Source organism: Miscanthus floridulus, chromosome 18 (assembly GCF_019320115.1).
Source record: "Miscanthus floridulus cultivar M001 chromosome 18, ASM1932011v1, whole genome shotgun sequence".
In the NCBI taxonomy this organism is placed as follows: Eukaryota; Viridiplantae; Streptophyta; class Magnoliopsida; order Poales; family Poaceae; genus Miscanthus; species Miscanthus floridulus.
In genome coordinates this window covers 7886083-7902313 of record NC_089597.1, presented here as the reverse complement: position 1 = coordinate 7902313, position 16231 = coordinate 7886083, and the positions used below count along the sequence as shown (strand labels likewise).

General features: G+C 47.4%; 1 protein-coding gene and 2 long non-coding RNA genes across 3 annotated transcripts; 1 reads left to right on the top strand and 2 right to left on the bottom strand.

Moving 5' to 3' along the window:
• The first annotated feature begins 139 nt into the window (after window positions 1-139).
• On the top strand, window positions 140-1821 carry LOC136523226 (uncharacterized). Its single transcript, XM_066516980.1, has 2 exons — window positions 140-1048; window positions 1133-1821. Exons 1-2 carry the CDS (start codon window positions 145-147, stop codon window positions 1819-1821), a joined length of 1593 nt encoding a protein of 530 aa, XP_066373077.1. The 5' UTR covers window positions 140-144.
• A 1045-nt stretch (window positions 1822-2866) lies between these two features.
• On the bottom strand, window positions 2867-13365 carry LOC136522848 (uncharacterized). Its single transcript, XR_010775985.1, has 3 exons — window positions 13179-13365; window positions 3059-3268; window positions 2867-2974 (listed from the first exon to the last, which is right to left on the bottom strand). It is a non-coding gene; the product is annotated as an uncharacterized lncRNA (long non-coding RNA).
• Window positions 13366-13438: 73 nt separating this feature from the next.
• Window positions 13439-14098, bottom strand: LOC136520670 (uncharacterized). The gene is made up of 3 exons (XR_010775315.1): window positions 13909-14098; window positions 13646-13819; window positions 13439-13568 (listed from the first exon to the last, which is right to left on the bottom strand). It is a non-coding gene; the product is annotated as an uncharacterized lncRNA (long non-coding RNA).
• Between the last annotated feature and the right edge of the window lie 2133 nt (window positions 14099-16231).

Sequence of the window (16231 nt, the reverse complement as noted above, 5' to 3'; positions counted from 1 at the left end):
GGTACAGGTCACCGCCGGTGTAACAGCACAGACTCCGGTAAACGGTCAAGGGTCAACCCAAGTGAATCACCGTACCAACACATATATCCGGCCGATGGTTGATTCACACACAGGCACACAGCGATCGATCGATCGATGTCCGCCATGGCAGCCGCTAACGAAAGCGAGCAGCAGGCTGCTGCTGGTGCCGGTGAGCCAACACCACCCGGCCCCGCAACTGCCCGCCCGCCGGCGGCCACGCTTGATGCGCAGCTGTTGATGGCTGCTCGCCGCGGCGACAGCAAACAGCTCAAGGATCTGCTGCCGCTGATCAAGGACGACGACGAGCAGCAAAGCTCGTCCGTGGCGGCGGGAGCACAAGACGTGGTAGTGGAAGTCGATCCTCGACCTCCTCCTCATGATGCTGTTGCACCACTACCCTCCTCTGGATCGTCGTCACCGCCGCCAGTCCCGGTAGTCCTTGATGAGGATGGTGTGACCATGGAAGGGGACTCCCTGCTGCACGTGGTTGCGGCATGCGGCAACACGCAGGAGTACCTCGACTGCGCCAAGATACTGGTCCGCAACAAGAAGCGCAAGGGCGGTGCAGATGCAGCGCGCCTAGCCCTGGAAGCGCGCAACCGCAAGGGCGACACGCCCCTGCACTGCGCCGCCGGTGCTGGGAACGCCAGCATGATCTCTTTCCTCGTTGATCTCATCGCCAACGACACCACCGACGACGAGGCGGGGGCACCGGTGAAGAAGGCGTTCCTGAGGATGCAGAACGAGTGTGGAGAGACCGCGTTGCACCAGGCCATCCGCGCCGCTGCCGACAACAAGCTTAAGGTGGCCTGCATCGACCAGCTGATGGACGTGGATTCGGAGCTGGCCTGCATCCCATTCTCACATCAGGAGGAAGATGCTGGTGCTTCCCCGTTGTACTTGGCTATCTCACTGGGTGAAGTCGAGATTGCGCGGCACCTGTATAGCAAGGCTAAAGGCGGCAAGCTGTCCTATTCCGGACCACATGGCCGTAACGTCTTGCATGCAGCGGTTCATCGTGGCCAAGGTAAAGCTAATTAAACTAAGCTAGCAGGTTAGTGTTGCTACTCGTAAATACATGCGGTTTAATCTTCCTCTCTCTTGGCTGCAGCGCTGCCTATGATTTTGGAATGGCTCATCAAGGACATGAAGCCTAAAGAAGACAGTAGTACTGTGTCTCTTGTCTCGCGACTGACTAGCGAAAGGGACAAGAAGCAGAAGGGAAGCACCCCTCTTCACTTGGCCGCGTCCTTGTCCGGGTGGCCAGGCGCGGGGTTTCTTTGCACACGGTTTCCCCAAGTTTGGCCGACGGAGGGATCAGTGGCTACACTGCTACTGGATGCTAATATAGCCATGGTATATCAGGCGGACGACGAAGGATCCTACCCCATACACGTCGCTGCATGGTCTAACAGCAGCGTTATCGTGATCCTGCTGGGGAGGTGTCCGGACTGCGCCACCCTGCGAGATGGCAAAGGACGGACGTTCCTCCATGTCGCCGCCGAGGAGGGATGCCACAATGTGGTTCGATATGTCTGTGGAAAAATGCCACAGCGATTTTCATCGATGATTCTGAATGCGCAGGACAACAACGGGGACACTGCGCTGCACGGCGCTGTCCGTAATGGGAACCTTGCCGTCTTCAACTGTTTACTTCGGAATCCACGGGTACGCTTGGACGTGACAAATAAAGACGGGATGACACCACTGGATCTTTCATGGAGTATGACCCCTTCAGCAATTCTTTATTACGGGCTTGTAAGTAAATATCCGATCCTTTTCTCGGTTCGAAGCAGCTAGCTCGTTTATTTCCTCAAATTCTCTTCTCTCTCTCTAGTTTTTTATTTATAGTTATTTTTAGTCATTTTTGTTCGATTTAATTAGGCTTTAGGACACCTACCTTAAATCAAACAAGTTATAAAGACCGTTATAAATGCTAGTATAATAAAAAAAATTATTAATCATAGGAAAATTAAAACTCGCCTTAAATGGGTGACTATTGTCACTACTGGATTCAGGCGCTTTGCCGGGTGCCGAATGCACTCGGCAAAGGCTACTTTGCACGTGGCAAAGCCTTTGCCGGGTGCAGCACTCGGCAAAGAGCCTCCGGCAAAAAAGTTAGTCGGCAAAGATTTCTTTGCCGGGTGCTTTTTATCGGGCACCCGGCAAAGACTTTGCCGAGTGCAAACCTAGCACCCGGCAAAGAAAAGTGGTCGTTACGGCGCTGCCTCCATCATAGCTTGCTTTGCCGGGTGCCATGTCAGAGGCACCCGGCAAAGATTTTTTTATTTTTTTTTCAAATTTTCTTTGCCGGGTGTCGTGCCGGGGAGGCACCCGGCAAAGATTTTTTTATTTTATTTTTATAATTTCTTTGCCGGGTGTCGCACCGCGGGGGCACCCGGCAAAGAGTTTTTTATTTTTTTCGTAATTTCTTTGCCGGGTGCCAAGTCATGGGGCACCCGGCAAAGAATTTTTTTTTTGAAAAAACTTTGCCGGGTGCCCTGGCCCTGGCACTCGGCAAAGCTGGGAATTCTGTTTCCAGCTTTGCCGAGTGCCAGGGCCAGGGCATCAGGCAAAGCCTCAAAAATTAATTTTTTTATTTTGTTTTTTGATTCTATAATCACAAACACAGCATATAAAAGATATATATCACATCTGAAGCATCACAAAGACAATATAGCACATATATATCACATCCATCTCATCACAAACTCAATCCCACACATATATATCACATCGCGAATACAATACCTCACATACACGACATCACAAACATAATAGGTTCAATTACCATCGAAACAAGTCGATAGTGGATCACAGTGCATCGCATGTCCATCAAGAGGTGAAAAAGAGATACAAACTAAAGGTGGGGAGGAAACTGAGTGCCTGGTGAAGAAAACTCGGCACCGCCTGCTTGCGCCTGAGATGGGTTATTCGAACCCGCCGACGGAGGCTGCATAAAGGATAAGAGATTCAGGCGCTTAGAGTGGGTCATCTAATGAAAGCACTAGTCGAAGCAATATGGATTCATACTCACTGGACTAGCTACAACTGGCGGCGGCGCTGGAGCGAACATCGGCACAGGTACACCGTTCACTTGCCCAAAGTTCTGCAGGAACATCGTAATCTCCGCCAGCTGCTTGGCCTGTCTCTTCCGCTCGGCCCGCTCGGCTTGTCTTTCCCGCTCGGCCACCTCGGTCCTCGCCGCCAGGTCCCGCAGCTCCTGAGCCATCCTCTCGTTCTCGGCCTGCAACATTTCAATCGAATGTTTTAGTAATGTAAAGGTGACTAAGTTATGTAAAGATCAATGTACGAAGAAACATGTGACTGAGGTGCTGCTCTAATTCAGTTCTCCGCCTCCAGTTTAAATCGGACTTCAACCCCATCAAGCGACTTATGGCATCCAGCTGGGAGACCTCAGAATGAGCGTGAAGGGGTTTCTGTGCCGAGTCCATCATGTACTTGAACGCATCTACGGCTGCCTGCATCTCCGCCTCCTCACGTCCTTTAGCAAACTGTGCTTGGTGAACGTCATCTACCATGTCTGCTACCCCCGCATCAGCATCGAAAGCCTCAAAGCGTTGTCTCACCACCTCCTCTCTCATACGATCGGCTTCACCATGGTGGACCCACTGGGTGTAGTTCGGCGTAAACCCATTCTTGTGTAGATGTGTACCCATGAGTTCATTGTCTAGCATTCTCCTGTTACCACACTTGCTGCAGGGACACAAAGCCATTTTCGGGAATTTTGCGGCCTTGCCAAATGCACGATTCAAGAAACGATCGGTCTTCTGCATCCATTCATAGCTGGCATCATCCTAACTTGTCCGGCCCGTGTACATCCACTGACGGTCCTCCATCCTCTAGCATATATAACATCACCACAGGTGACCATCAATTGCATCTACGCGGCGTCCCTACTCTCTAATAGGTGAGGATAGGTCCTAATCCCACCCGCGGATGCGTAGATGAGGTTAGTTTCCATGTTCCGCTCCTATCCGAGACGGAATTTCGGCAGCACCTCCCCGCCGTTCTCCCGATACATGTCCTGCAAGGGAGAGTGTGTATCCGGAGAACAACAGAGAGGTGATGCCGAAACACCGTCTCGAACCGGAGCGGAGCATGAAAACTAACCTCAACTACGCATCCGCGAGCTGTCCAAAAAGCGTGGACAATCCGAAATAGATACGGTCGCAGATATGCAAAGTCCGCATATCTCCGACCGTATCTCTTTCAAACGGGAGACACCTAACTAGGTTACGCGACCAAAGACCACATACGGACAGAGGGGTTATACCTAGGGTGGCGGTGAGGTCCGGGTAGCGGGGCGGTGGAGAGTCGGTGCAGTGGCGAGTCGACGCGGTGCAGGAAGACCCGCAGCGTCGACGAAGACGATCGGGGTCGCCGAGTCCCTCCCACAGGTCCTCCTCCTGCAAAAAAGGGCAAAATGGTTAGTGTCGACTCAAAATTTTGGCAGCACCTCCCCTGCACGGAGAGGTTCCCATAACCTGCAAAAAAAACATGGCACGAAGGCCAACAACCACATATATACCAAACATGGCACGAAGGCCAACAACCACATATATACCAAACATGGACACGAAGGCCAACAACCACCAATATATCAAGAGGAGCCATGTACTTTAGTTCTCTTTCCATGCACATGAAAGTATTGAAGTAGTACAACAACAATTACTACTAACCCTACAACTACTACTAACACTACTACTAACAACTACTTAACTACTAACAATGCTAATAGTAACCATGTAATCAGCAAGTGTAGACAAGCTATGTAAAACTGACATACAGTATGAGTTATCTAAAGCACTGGACCTCATTTGCGCCTAAGTGCGACAAATGCCTCTAATCAATTTAACTTTTAGTCTAGTTTTTACTTTCAGCAGTATCACATCAAAAGTGTGTAGTAATTTCAGATTTCAGGTTTTTATATTACTGGTCCATGCTTGGGTAGTGATGCCTAGTAGTTCCTTCATCTAGTGCTTGATCCGACTTTAAAAGATCAGCAGCGATCTTCTCAAGACAGGAGAGAAAAAGTCAGAGTGTTGAGTCAGCAATTGGGATAGTTGGATTCCCTCTCCCAAAGAAAAATGGCAGTAGCAGCCACAGCTGATGGATTCAGCCCGAGTTTGACCAAAATAAGACCAAATTGCCAAAGAAGTTTCCTCCAATCTTTCCCACGGCTAGCATCCATTTTTTTAAGACTCAGATCAGGTGCTCTCTTCATTCTCTCAGACACAACAGCCAAAAAACTTTGCTCACCGTCATACACAAAGCTGATAGCATTTAACTGAATGAGTTGTACTAAAACTATTATGTGTGAATACATATACTAAATTACTTGTAGTAGATATATCAAGGAGACAATATTGGTACCACAATACATGCACTGAATACTTCATATGCACAATAATCAAAAGGGGCATATCTGTAGGCTCCACCAAACCTCAGGTTATGGGTAACATAGTCAGAAACCATGACAACATTCCAAAAAATACATATATGAAAACAAGGTGATCATATAATTGTTTTGACGATCCTCTTGGTAGGCATGCAGAGTTGCTGCTTCAAAGCAGGGAATCACTAAGTGAATAAAAGTATGGCTAATTTAATTAGAAACTATAACATGTAAGGGTAGATGATGGTCGGTATAAAACCACAGGCTTCTACACAGGCCTTTAGCTAGGAATTATAAATGGAAGTACACCTTAAATCAAGAAACATGTGACTGAGGTGCTGCTCTAATTCAGTTCTCAGATTATAGCTAGAGAGCAATTCGAAATTAGATAAACAACTGACAGCTAGCATTTGCAATGCCTACAGCAAGCAACACAAGTAAAAAAACAGCAGCTACACATACAATGATACATGTGGAAGCAAAGTGTGATAGAGCAGGAAAACAGTGACATATGAATTATTTCTGGACATAGAACCCACAAGTGTTAAGTGCGTACCTACAATACTTCAATCAGTAGGCTGCAAATAATGTGAGGACGACGTCGATGGTGCAGGTTTGCAACTTGTTGGGGCCTGTGGGGGAGCACCACGAGCAGCCTTGTCGTGTGTTGGGGCCTGTGGGGGAGCACCACGAGCAGCCTTGTCGTGTGTTGGTGAAGAAGGTCTTATGTTAGCCTCGTTGTGGTTCGGTGCAGGACATCCGCTGGTGTCGGTGCAACAGTCACACGTTGGCAAGCCCTGCTGAGTTTGAAGAACCAAGTACACAGCTTAAGCACGCACATATCAAACAATGCAGTGAGCTAATAATGGTGTAAAACATAGTGATATGAACCCAGGCAAATTCTAATTGATATGACAAGCAAACACAAAACTTGGTTAACAAAAATAGTTCTCTGCAGCAACAAGCACACCTAGAATAGGATGGCCAGCTACTCATTTGTTTGCGGGAATTTTACAAGACAAATTCACAATAGGAAGGCGCAGTTTTAGCTACTTTTTCTTATTGTCCCTTTTGTACAAGGGTAGAATCACAGAAAGCGGCATGAATTAATCATTAAAAAATGATGACTGGGCAAACAGAAGCAGGCTACAGGCATCAGACAAGGAGGAGGTATCCTTGAGGATTAGGGAATTAATCCCCATCTACTGATATATACATGTGTGCGTGCTTTATTTGATGGATATATGGGTGCATGGAACCAATTGCTGACGCCCTTAGAGACGTACATTCCATTCCATCTCACTGCATACAATACATGCATGTAAAGTGGAGATGAGCTATAGCAGCTACTTTCATCCGCATCCCATCCTCGCATGCATTTGCAAATGTGCGAATGGCTTCCTCCTTTCAGGTGGCAAAGGGGATTTTGCTTGTCACTTTGTCAGCATTCTGCTCGAACACATTCAGACATTCAGAGCATTCATGATGGCGCGAACGAATTGTTACTCCTGTTCCTTCTCTCAGGTGGGGCCAAAGATAGCCTTCTGGTGAAGCCCATCTGTTAGTGGCTGCTAATATAACGATAAAGAGGTTGTCTCGATCACATTCAGACATTCAGATTAGCATTGATTGGAAGGTCCATGATATACAAATTCAGGTTGACTGCGTATCAGTGGATTTCTTGTGTACGATGTTTTGGATCTAGATGAGCAGGCAAGCACATAGATCAGTGAATAAAAACATTACAACCAGGCAAGAACATCAAGCAACACAGGAATCCTTTCAAACGCCAGCTGCTACTAGGAGACCTCTCGATCTACAGTGTCGCCCCACCCTCATCACTGCATTCGGCAAATCTGAATCAACAGGAACACGGCACACATAGTGCAGAGGCAGTTCGGCCAGGGAGTCTCACCAGCACCCACGAATTCTATGACCCAGGAAGAAGGGGAGTGGAGGGGAAAAATTATCTCACCTCACTGGATCAGCTTTAGGCGCATCAGCAGTGCCCGTGGCCTCTTCCACACCTGCCACAGCCAGCCGCCGAGGGAGGGAGGTGCCTAGCGTCTGAGGCCGAGCCACCGTCCTCCACTGTCGCGTGCTCCAGGGGGCGGCGAGCCAGCAACGTGGATAGGCTGTTTGGAGAGGGAGCAGAGAGGGCTCAGGCGGCGGCGTTGGATGTCGTGTTCATGGCTTTCTTCAGGGGGCGGCGGGGCGGGATCAGGGGGTGAGGAGGGGGACGAGCGAGATCTTTGGGGGCGAGGTGAGGTGAGTGGGAGCAAGAGGGCGGCGGCGGGGCGGGACCAGGGGATGAGCGAGCGGGAGCTACAGGGCAGCGACCGACAGGAGACTACGGGCGCGCGAGATTTGGGGCGGGGCGGGCGCGAGATTTGGGGCCGGCAGGGCGGGCGCGATTTGGGAGAGGGAGAGGGAGAGGGCGGCGCGGGTAAAAAAAAACAAAAAAAAAATAATTTGCCGGGTGCCAGGTCATGGGGCACCCGACAAAGAAATTTAAAAAAAATAAAAAAAAATCTTTGCCGGGTGCCTAACGGCGTGGCACCCGGCAAAGGCTGACGGCAGCTGGCCGCCGTCAAGCCGGCCACCTTTGCCGGCGGCCATATTTTGCCGAGTGGCCAGCACCCGACAAAGACCATTTTTGCCGACGGCTGAAATTTGCCGAGTGCCCGGCACCCGGCAAAGGCTGCTTTGTCGGAGGCTTTTATTTGCCGGGTGTCACCAGGCGTGGCACCCGGCAAAGAATTCCTTTGCCAGGTGCCCGATAAAAAGCACCCGGCAAATTTTTTTTTGCTCCCGGCAAATCAGCCGTTTCCTGTTGTGTGTATTGTATACAACCGTTGTCAGTTTAAAAAGGGCGAAAAGCAACAAGCCACGCAACTACGCATGCACTGCTCACGAGCTCATGTGACCAGACTATATGAGTGATGCGGTGCTAGTTAAGGTTTTTATCCTTAAAAGCGAGAAAGGGGGAGAATAAGGGATGGATAGACAACCGAGAGAGTGACTGACGGAATGAAAAATAAATTTATCGTATTTAATATTACGCAAATAGGTCCACGGGTGGCAACGGGACATACAGTTTGTTGCACGGTTTTCGTATCAATGAGAGCTAGCTATTTTTGTTGGATTTAATTGGAACTTGGCACAATCTTAAATCAAATAAATTCCAAAGCACATAGTAAATGCTGATGTAATAAAGGATCACTCACAACCGTCCAACAGGGATCCGACGGACCTAGTATCTCTTATGTCATTATGAGTTAGAGCAGTGTGTCCAAACACGATATTGAGTCCAATTACAAAACAAATTGAAGTGTGGAGCATTTACTATATCCATACAAGTTAGAGCAGCATGTGTCTGCCACTCTCTCACATGCCCTTACGAGTTAGAGCAGAATTTTCAGGCATGGTGTGGAGTCTGATCATAAAACATATTAGAACGCATGACACTATTATTTATAAATCTCTAACCCTCTCATACCCGTACCAGTTAGAGCAGTCATAGTACGGAATTTGATTCCGAGACAGATTAAAAGACGCTATCCTTAAATAAATCTTTTAGCCACAAATCATTCATGTGATCACGCAACAAGCTGCACGTACTGTTGCAACACGGAACATGTTTGCTAGTTAATTTAGTGACAGTAAGGTATATTCATTCAATAATACTCACGTACTCTTGCAGAATCCAAGAAGTGTTGTACGGCTTTCATTGCTCCTTGCAGGAGCTCCTCATGGTGGAGGTCGGCCGGAGCTCTTCTGTGAACAACACATCACCAAAGTAGACGAGGACAAAGAGTCACAGAAACATACAGATGCAACGCAAGTGATGAGCATTGTCGCCGTAATTATTGCGACCGTCACATTTGCATCAGCTTTCACGTTGCCTGGTGGTTATCGATCCGTCGGGGACTCATCTAGCAATAATCACGCTGGGACGCCGGTGCTTGCTGGGAGCTATGTTTTCGACGCCTTTATCCTTGCCGACACCTTGGCATTCGTCTGGTCCACCTTGGCTACCTTTAGCCTTGTCTATGCCGGGGTGCCGGCCATGGCCATCTCCATCCGCTGCTACTACTTCAACATTTCGGCCGTGTTGCTGCGGAGTGCAGGAACGAGTTTCGTGGCCGCTTTCGCCTTGGCCTTGTACCCGGTGCTGGCTCCAGTTGATCATACAATTGCAGTGACTGTCTGCGTCATCATTTTTGCATCTTTGCTCTGGGGAAACATGGAAGCTTGGCGGGTCACCTGTGGGGCAAACACGGTCCGTGCTCGAATTGGGATACGGCGATTTCCAGTATGGCCTTACGTACTACAAATATTTGGTAGTGTCTTGGTATACTTTGGGTCGTACATAATAATCCTTGGTCTCCCAGCAATTCGGAAGTGGGTAAGTAAATAATAGGGCATGTGTCAAGATGAGAGCTAGCTAGCTAGCATTATTATTATCATGTCAAAACAATTGTCCACCTATGTAACTAATGCTCCATTATTACATTTGGGTTTTATTCTGCTAGCTGCTCAACATCATGTTGTAACCGGTATTATTGCTACTCAACAACTCTTTTTATTTCATTGTTAATATCATCTTTTTATTGTAAAAAAAAGTTCGATGCTTCGAAAAGTTCTCTGCGGCTTTAATTTGGGCATGTTGGGATACAAAGTATTTTTGGAGTTTTATAAACATATGCCATGGTTTTGTGAAATACTTTGGTTTTTTAGTACCATGAAGTGTTTGCATGGAATTATGGTTTTGATACTACAACATCCAAATAGGACCTTGATTTCTGGCACATCAACCACATTAGTTTTAGATACACAAAGCGCATTGATTTCCTTATCCTATCCATTTCCAAACCGGGGCATAATAACAGGATTTAATTTGAGACTTGACACGAGATGACGAGACACGTGTTTAAATTTGAGTAAAAATCATGAGCAGTACCTATACTTGTTGGGCCTTAGGCCTTTCGCAGTGTTGGCTTAGAGTGAAGCTTAAAGAGGTGAGAGAGTATATGAGCATCACTTCCAACACTGCAGGTCAGTGATGCTGGTGTCAAATTATTGGGAGCCGCGCAACTATAAGAACCAATGCAAAAAGGAATAGGCCCAAATAAAGCAAGGTGAGCAGCGGAAGCGTGTGATAGGGTATTTGAATTAGTTTCTTATTGGTTGATGGGACCCCATGAAACAGTAAATAAGTGAATTAGTTTTTTATTGGCTGATGGGACCCACGAAACAGTAAATAAGTGAGGTTCTACACTGCAGCCTAGTAACACCGATGACAATTCCTCGTTCGTGGGCCCATATTTTTTTTCTAGCCTCACACTGCATGGTTTGATCCATAATTATCTTATGTAAACAAAGTGTTGGCCTTTGTTTACCATCTACACGTTTGAAGTGTATATATATGGTTTGATCCAGCCATGCTTTAATTTGTACATATAATGAGTTTTAGCCTTTTCTTGCTTGTTGCCCCGCCCCCCTCCCTCTCCTCTTTTTCAACTTTGTTTTAAAGTGTAATAGCATGTGTGATGGGTACATTATAGGTGTACCCGGTCCTTTTAAAAATTTTCCCTTGCATGCCATCTTTGCTTGTTGCCTGAGGAAAAGAATATTATACTTTACCTGTTTTTAAAAAAAAAAAATATGGTTGGGGTTTGGAGTGTTGAAAGCAGCTAATAAAAATCGGGGTTAAACTAGTCGGTAGGAGCTAGGAGGACACGATCACACTGGCGAGATGGATCAGAGAGCTGGCTGGAACTGTCGCGCTCACTCGCATCGCAGATCGCAGACCCAAATCCGGACAGGGTCTATTCTCTCCGCACGTGCACCTTTAAACTTGCTTTAATTTCTCTCCCTGTTGCCATGCATGTGCATGCACGCACGCAACGCGTATGTAGCCCTTTGCGTGCTGCTGGCCGCCCAGGAATATATTGGATGCATGTGCATGCATCCAATATGCATGCATGGAAGACGATCGACTTTGATTCTCTCTCTCTCTCTCTCTCTCTCTCTCTCTCTCTCTCTATATATATATATATATATATATATATATATATATATATATATATATATATATATCTACTATCCTGTAGCTGGCTACAGAATAACTTATTCTATAGCCACTTTGAGTTATGATAATTATTATGTTAATTTATGAGATTATAGTAACTCCTTACTAAGTGGTTTAATATAATGTTATGGTAAATATCCCCATCTGTTATAGTAACCCAACTATCGTAAATATGTATTGACATTATGGTAAATTAGTATATAAAATTATAGTAAATGGAGGTGGCTACAGAATAACTTATTTTGTAGCCGGCTACTGAATAGCCTCTCCCTATATATATATATATATATATATATATATATATATATATATATATATATATATATATATATATATATCACTACTGGATTCAGACTCTTTGCCGGGTGCCGAATGCACCCGGCAAAGGCTACTTTGCACTCGGCAAAGCCTTTGCCGGGTGCAGCACTCGGCAAAGAGCCTCCGGCAAAAAGTTAGTCGGCAAAGATTTCTTTGCCGGGTGCTTTTTATCGGGCACCCGGCAAAGACTTTGCCGAGTGCAAACCCGACACCCGGCAAAGAAAAGTGGTCGTTACGGCGCCGGCTCCGTCATCCCTTGCTTTGCCGGGTGCCATATCAGAGGCACCCGGCAAAGATTTTTTTAATTTTTTTTTTTCAAATTTTCTTTGCCGGGTGCCGTGCCGGGGAGGCACCCGGCAAAGATGTTTTTATTTTTTTTATAATTTCTTTGTCGGGTGTCTCACCGAGGGGGCACCCGGCAAAGAGTTTTTTTTATTTTTTTCATAATTTCTTTGCCGGGTGCCAGGTCATGGGGCACCCAGCAAAGATTTTTTTTTTGAAAAAACTTTGCCGGGTGCCCTAGGCCTGACACTCGGCAAAGCTGGGAATTCCTTTCAGAATTCCTAGCTTTGCCGAGTGCCAGGGCCAGGGCACCCGGCAAAGCCTCAAAAATTAATTTTTTTTATTTTGTTTTTTGATTCTATAATCACAAACACAGCATATAAAAGATATGTATCACATCTGAAGCATCACAAAGACAATATAGCACATATATATCACATCCATCTCATCACAAACTCAATCCCACACATATATATCACATCGCGAATACAATACCTCACATACACGACATCACAAACATAATAGGTCCAATTACCATCGTAACAAGTCGATAGTGGATCACAGTGCATCACATGTCCATCAAGCGGTGAAAAAGAGATACAAACTAAAGGTGGGGAGGAAACTGAGCGCCTGAGATGGGTCATTCGAACCCGCCGACGGAGGCTGCATAAAGGACAAGAGATTCAGGCGCTTAGAGTGGGTCATCTAATGAAAGCACTAGTCGAAGCAATATGGATTCATACTCACTGGACTAGCTACAACTGGCGGCGGCGCTGGAGCGAACATCGGCACAGGTACACCGTTCACTTGCCCAAAGTTCTGCAGGAACATCGTAATCTCCGCCAGCTGCTTGGCCTGTCTCTCCCGCTCGGCCCGCTCGGCTTGTCTTTCCCGCTCGGCCACCTCGGTCCTCGCCGCCAGGTCCCGCAGCTCCTGAGCCATCCTCTCATTATCGGCCTGCAACATTTCAATCGAATGTTTTAGTAATGTAAAGGTAACTAAGTTATGTAAAGATCAATGTATGAAGAGTTAAACTAGACTAACCTGGAGTGCGTCGACCCGCTGCTGTAAAGGGGACGGCCGTTGGCGTATGGCCGGGCCTCCGCTTGGGGTACTTGCTCGGATCTGGGAGAGGGAGGGAACAGAGCCGGACTCGAGGGTGCCATCGCCAAGCCAGTACCGCCCATGCTTCTTGCCCTATCCGATCCTCATGACAGTCGTGCCATCAATGTCGTCGGTGCTCGGATCCCAATCTGGCCCCTGGACCGACCTTGCGTCCGACGCGTAGGAGCTGATGCGGGTGTGGACGCTCGGGTTGCTGTATGACTCGGGTGGGTCATCCGGGCTGAAGGTGACAGCGGAAGTCGCCTTTCCCTTGCGGGCCAGTCCATACGCCATGAACGTGGACAAAGGCTGGCCACCATGCGACGCCGACTGCGAGAAAGACAACAAGATGATTAGAAGAAACATGCAGAATGGAGCGTCAGAATACTAAAAATGAATTCACGTACCCAAGCTTGCTTGTATGCGCCAAGGTTGCGGCTGCCTTGGTGGTGTGTGGGGCCTGTCGCCTGCAAAGCCCGCTCCCGGTGGGCTTCGTGTTCCTAGATATAACCCTCTGTGAACCACCTGTCCACGATCATCTCCCAGCAGTCGGCAAAGGACTCGCACCACCATGGAATCATCTACATGTCATAAAGAATTTGAGATGTAAGACGACCAAATGAAAGCTACTTAATCTCAAAATGAATCAGTATTATTCTTCTTCATTTACCTCAATGTATTGTTCCCGGGTCAGAGACATCTGTCTTGCCTGTGTCTTGCTGACTTTCTAACCAAGTCGCGTGGCGTAGTACTTGATGATGCAAGTGAGGCGCTCCTCGTAGTGCATGTCGCTGATGCGTTTCCTGGCACTTTTCACCAAGTTCTTCTCCGCCCTCTCCTCCTGTCCCTCTTCACACCTGAAAAAAGTCTACAGACAGACACAATGTATCAATTCATTATGTCAAAAAGTGTCAAATGAATGCGATGTATTGATCAAAGTTGTGCGAACGAGACTTACCCAGAACTCTCTCCTGACCCGCTCCTGCTTGTCTTCATATTCTGTGTCGGGGGCAGATTTGTAGTGGTCCCATGATTTGGCCGGCCCCACAGTCCCCTTGTGCGTGACAATGCCGGGGTAATAGTGCCTGCACACAAGCCCCAAGATGTGGTTGGGGTTGCGTGAGTCACCATGCGACACAACCTCCCAGTGCCTGCACAAGTCATTAACAAACATTATTAGTTTCTCTGACAATTTTCAACAGGTTATATGAAGTAGTTGTGATTAAATCTAAAGTTAGTTACCTGTCCCCCTGGGGGCGGATCACTGGGCGTAGGGGAGGAAGCGGAGGCCCAGGGAGTTTTGAGGGACCTCGCAAGTAGGGGCTAGCCGCAGCAGAGGCAGTGGAACTACTTCCGGCCTCGCCGCCCTCCTATGCCTCTCCCTCGCTGTCCGTCGCCCGAACCTCGTCCGTCGCCAGAACCTGCTCGTCCTCCGAGGAGTCCGTGGTACGGCGCTCCTCCGGCACGTCATGCGGCCTGACTAGAGGAGGCCGGCCCCTCCTGCTCCCGCTCCCGCTGCCGCTGCTCCTGGCCCTCTGCCTCCTCCCGTCCGATGTGTTCTCTCCGGCATCTATGTCCTGACGTGCCCTCTGGTACCTCGAGTTCACGTTCCTTGGCCCACTGCCGCCCGCCATCTTTGTTCAATCACCTGCAATTAAAAAGAAACAAACAAGATATCATTACATGTATTAGAAATAGATGCTAAGTAAATAAACAAAACACGATTACAAAATAACATAGTATTACATGTATTAGAAGTAATCATCATTATTGGGATTATCTAGATCATATGTCTCGTCATCACTATCAAAATTGTCCAAATAAACAAGATTGTCCGGAGGTTCAATGTTGCCTTCATCGTCATCATCTAAATGTAATCGCTCAAGCATTTCTATGTCCTTGGCATTTTGCACCTCATCTCCTTCTTCCTCGTCATCAACCCTTTCATTGTCTACTTCCATTCCAATTGCCTCGGTTAAGTCTATCACCAACCTCCCTTGTAGCCCATCTTCTTGATAGAACTCTCCATCATATGTGTTTGGGTTGAAGTTGTAATCTTCATCATTTGGGACAGCTAGTCTACCATGTGGCGATACCTGGTGCACAATAGACCAACCCTGAAGAGCCTTGTTGCCTTGGCATGCGTATGACAAATAATAAACCTACATGGCCTGATCCGCCACAATAAAGACATCTTTTCCTTGATAGATGGAATCGTGTCGAATCTCGACTTGACCAATATTAGGGCTCCGTTTCGTTAGTCGAGGATTGAACCAGTGGCATTTGAACATGACGAGACAAAGAGGTTTCAAACCATAAAATTCAAGTTCATAGATATCTTCAATTATGCCATGATACTCGAGGCCATCAGTGCCGGGAGTACAAACTCCGCTGTTTGTGGTTTTTCGATGGGGCCGAGCTCGCTCGTAGCTTCTTATGTGAAAGCGATATCCATTCACATCATAACCTGAATAAGCTTTCACCTTACTGTCGAAGCCATTTGCAACCTGTCTCAACTCCTTACTCATAGTTGCATCGGTTTGGGCCTGCAAGCGCAAGAAGGAAAGATTGCCGAACTAAGTACGCGAAACTCGGAATCTCGAACTAGGTACGAGGTAAATTGGACAATACCTTTGTTTTGAACCAAGAAATAAAATCAGGCCTCCTTGCTCCCGGACCCCGTGAAAGAAGGGTGTCGGTTTGCCGTGGGGTAGGATCCCTTGGTTGATGCCAGGATACACGAATAAATTCCCTGTGCACACGAGAATAGTGACAGCGTATTTAAACAAGTTCTTTGAGAATAGTGACAGCGTATTTAAACAAGTTCTTTGAGAACTTACTCAATGAACGACTTCACCTCGAGTAGGTTGTGGAACACATATAGCATGATCATACGCCACTCTTCATTTTCCAACCTCTTATTGGTCGATCCACTTGACCTACCAAGTTGCCCTTGGAAAAGGCTAAGGTTGGATTCATTCTCGTCAACATTG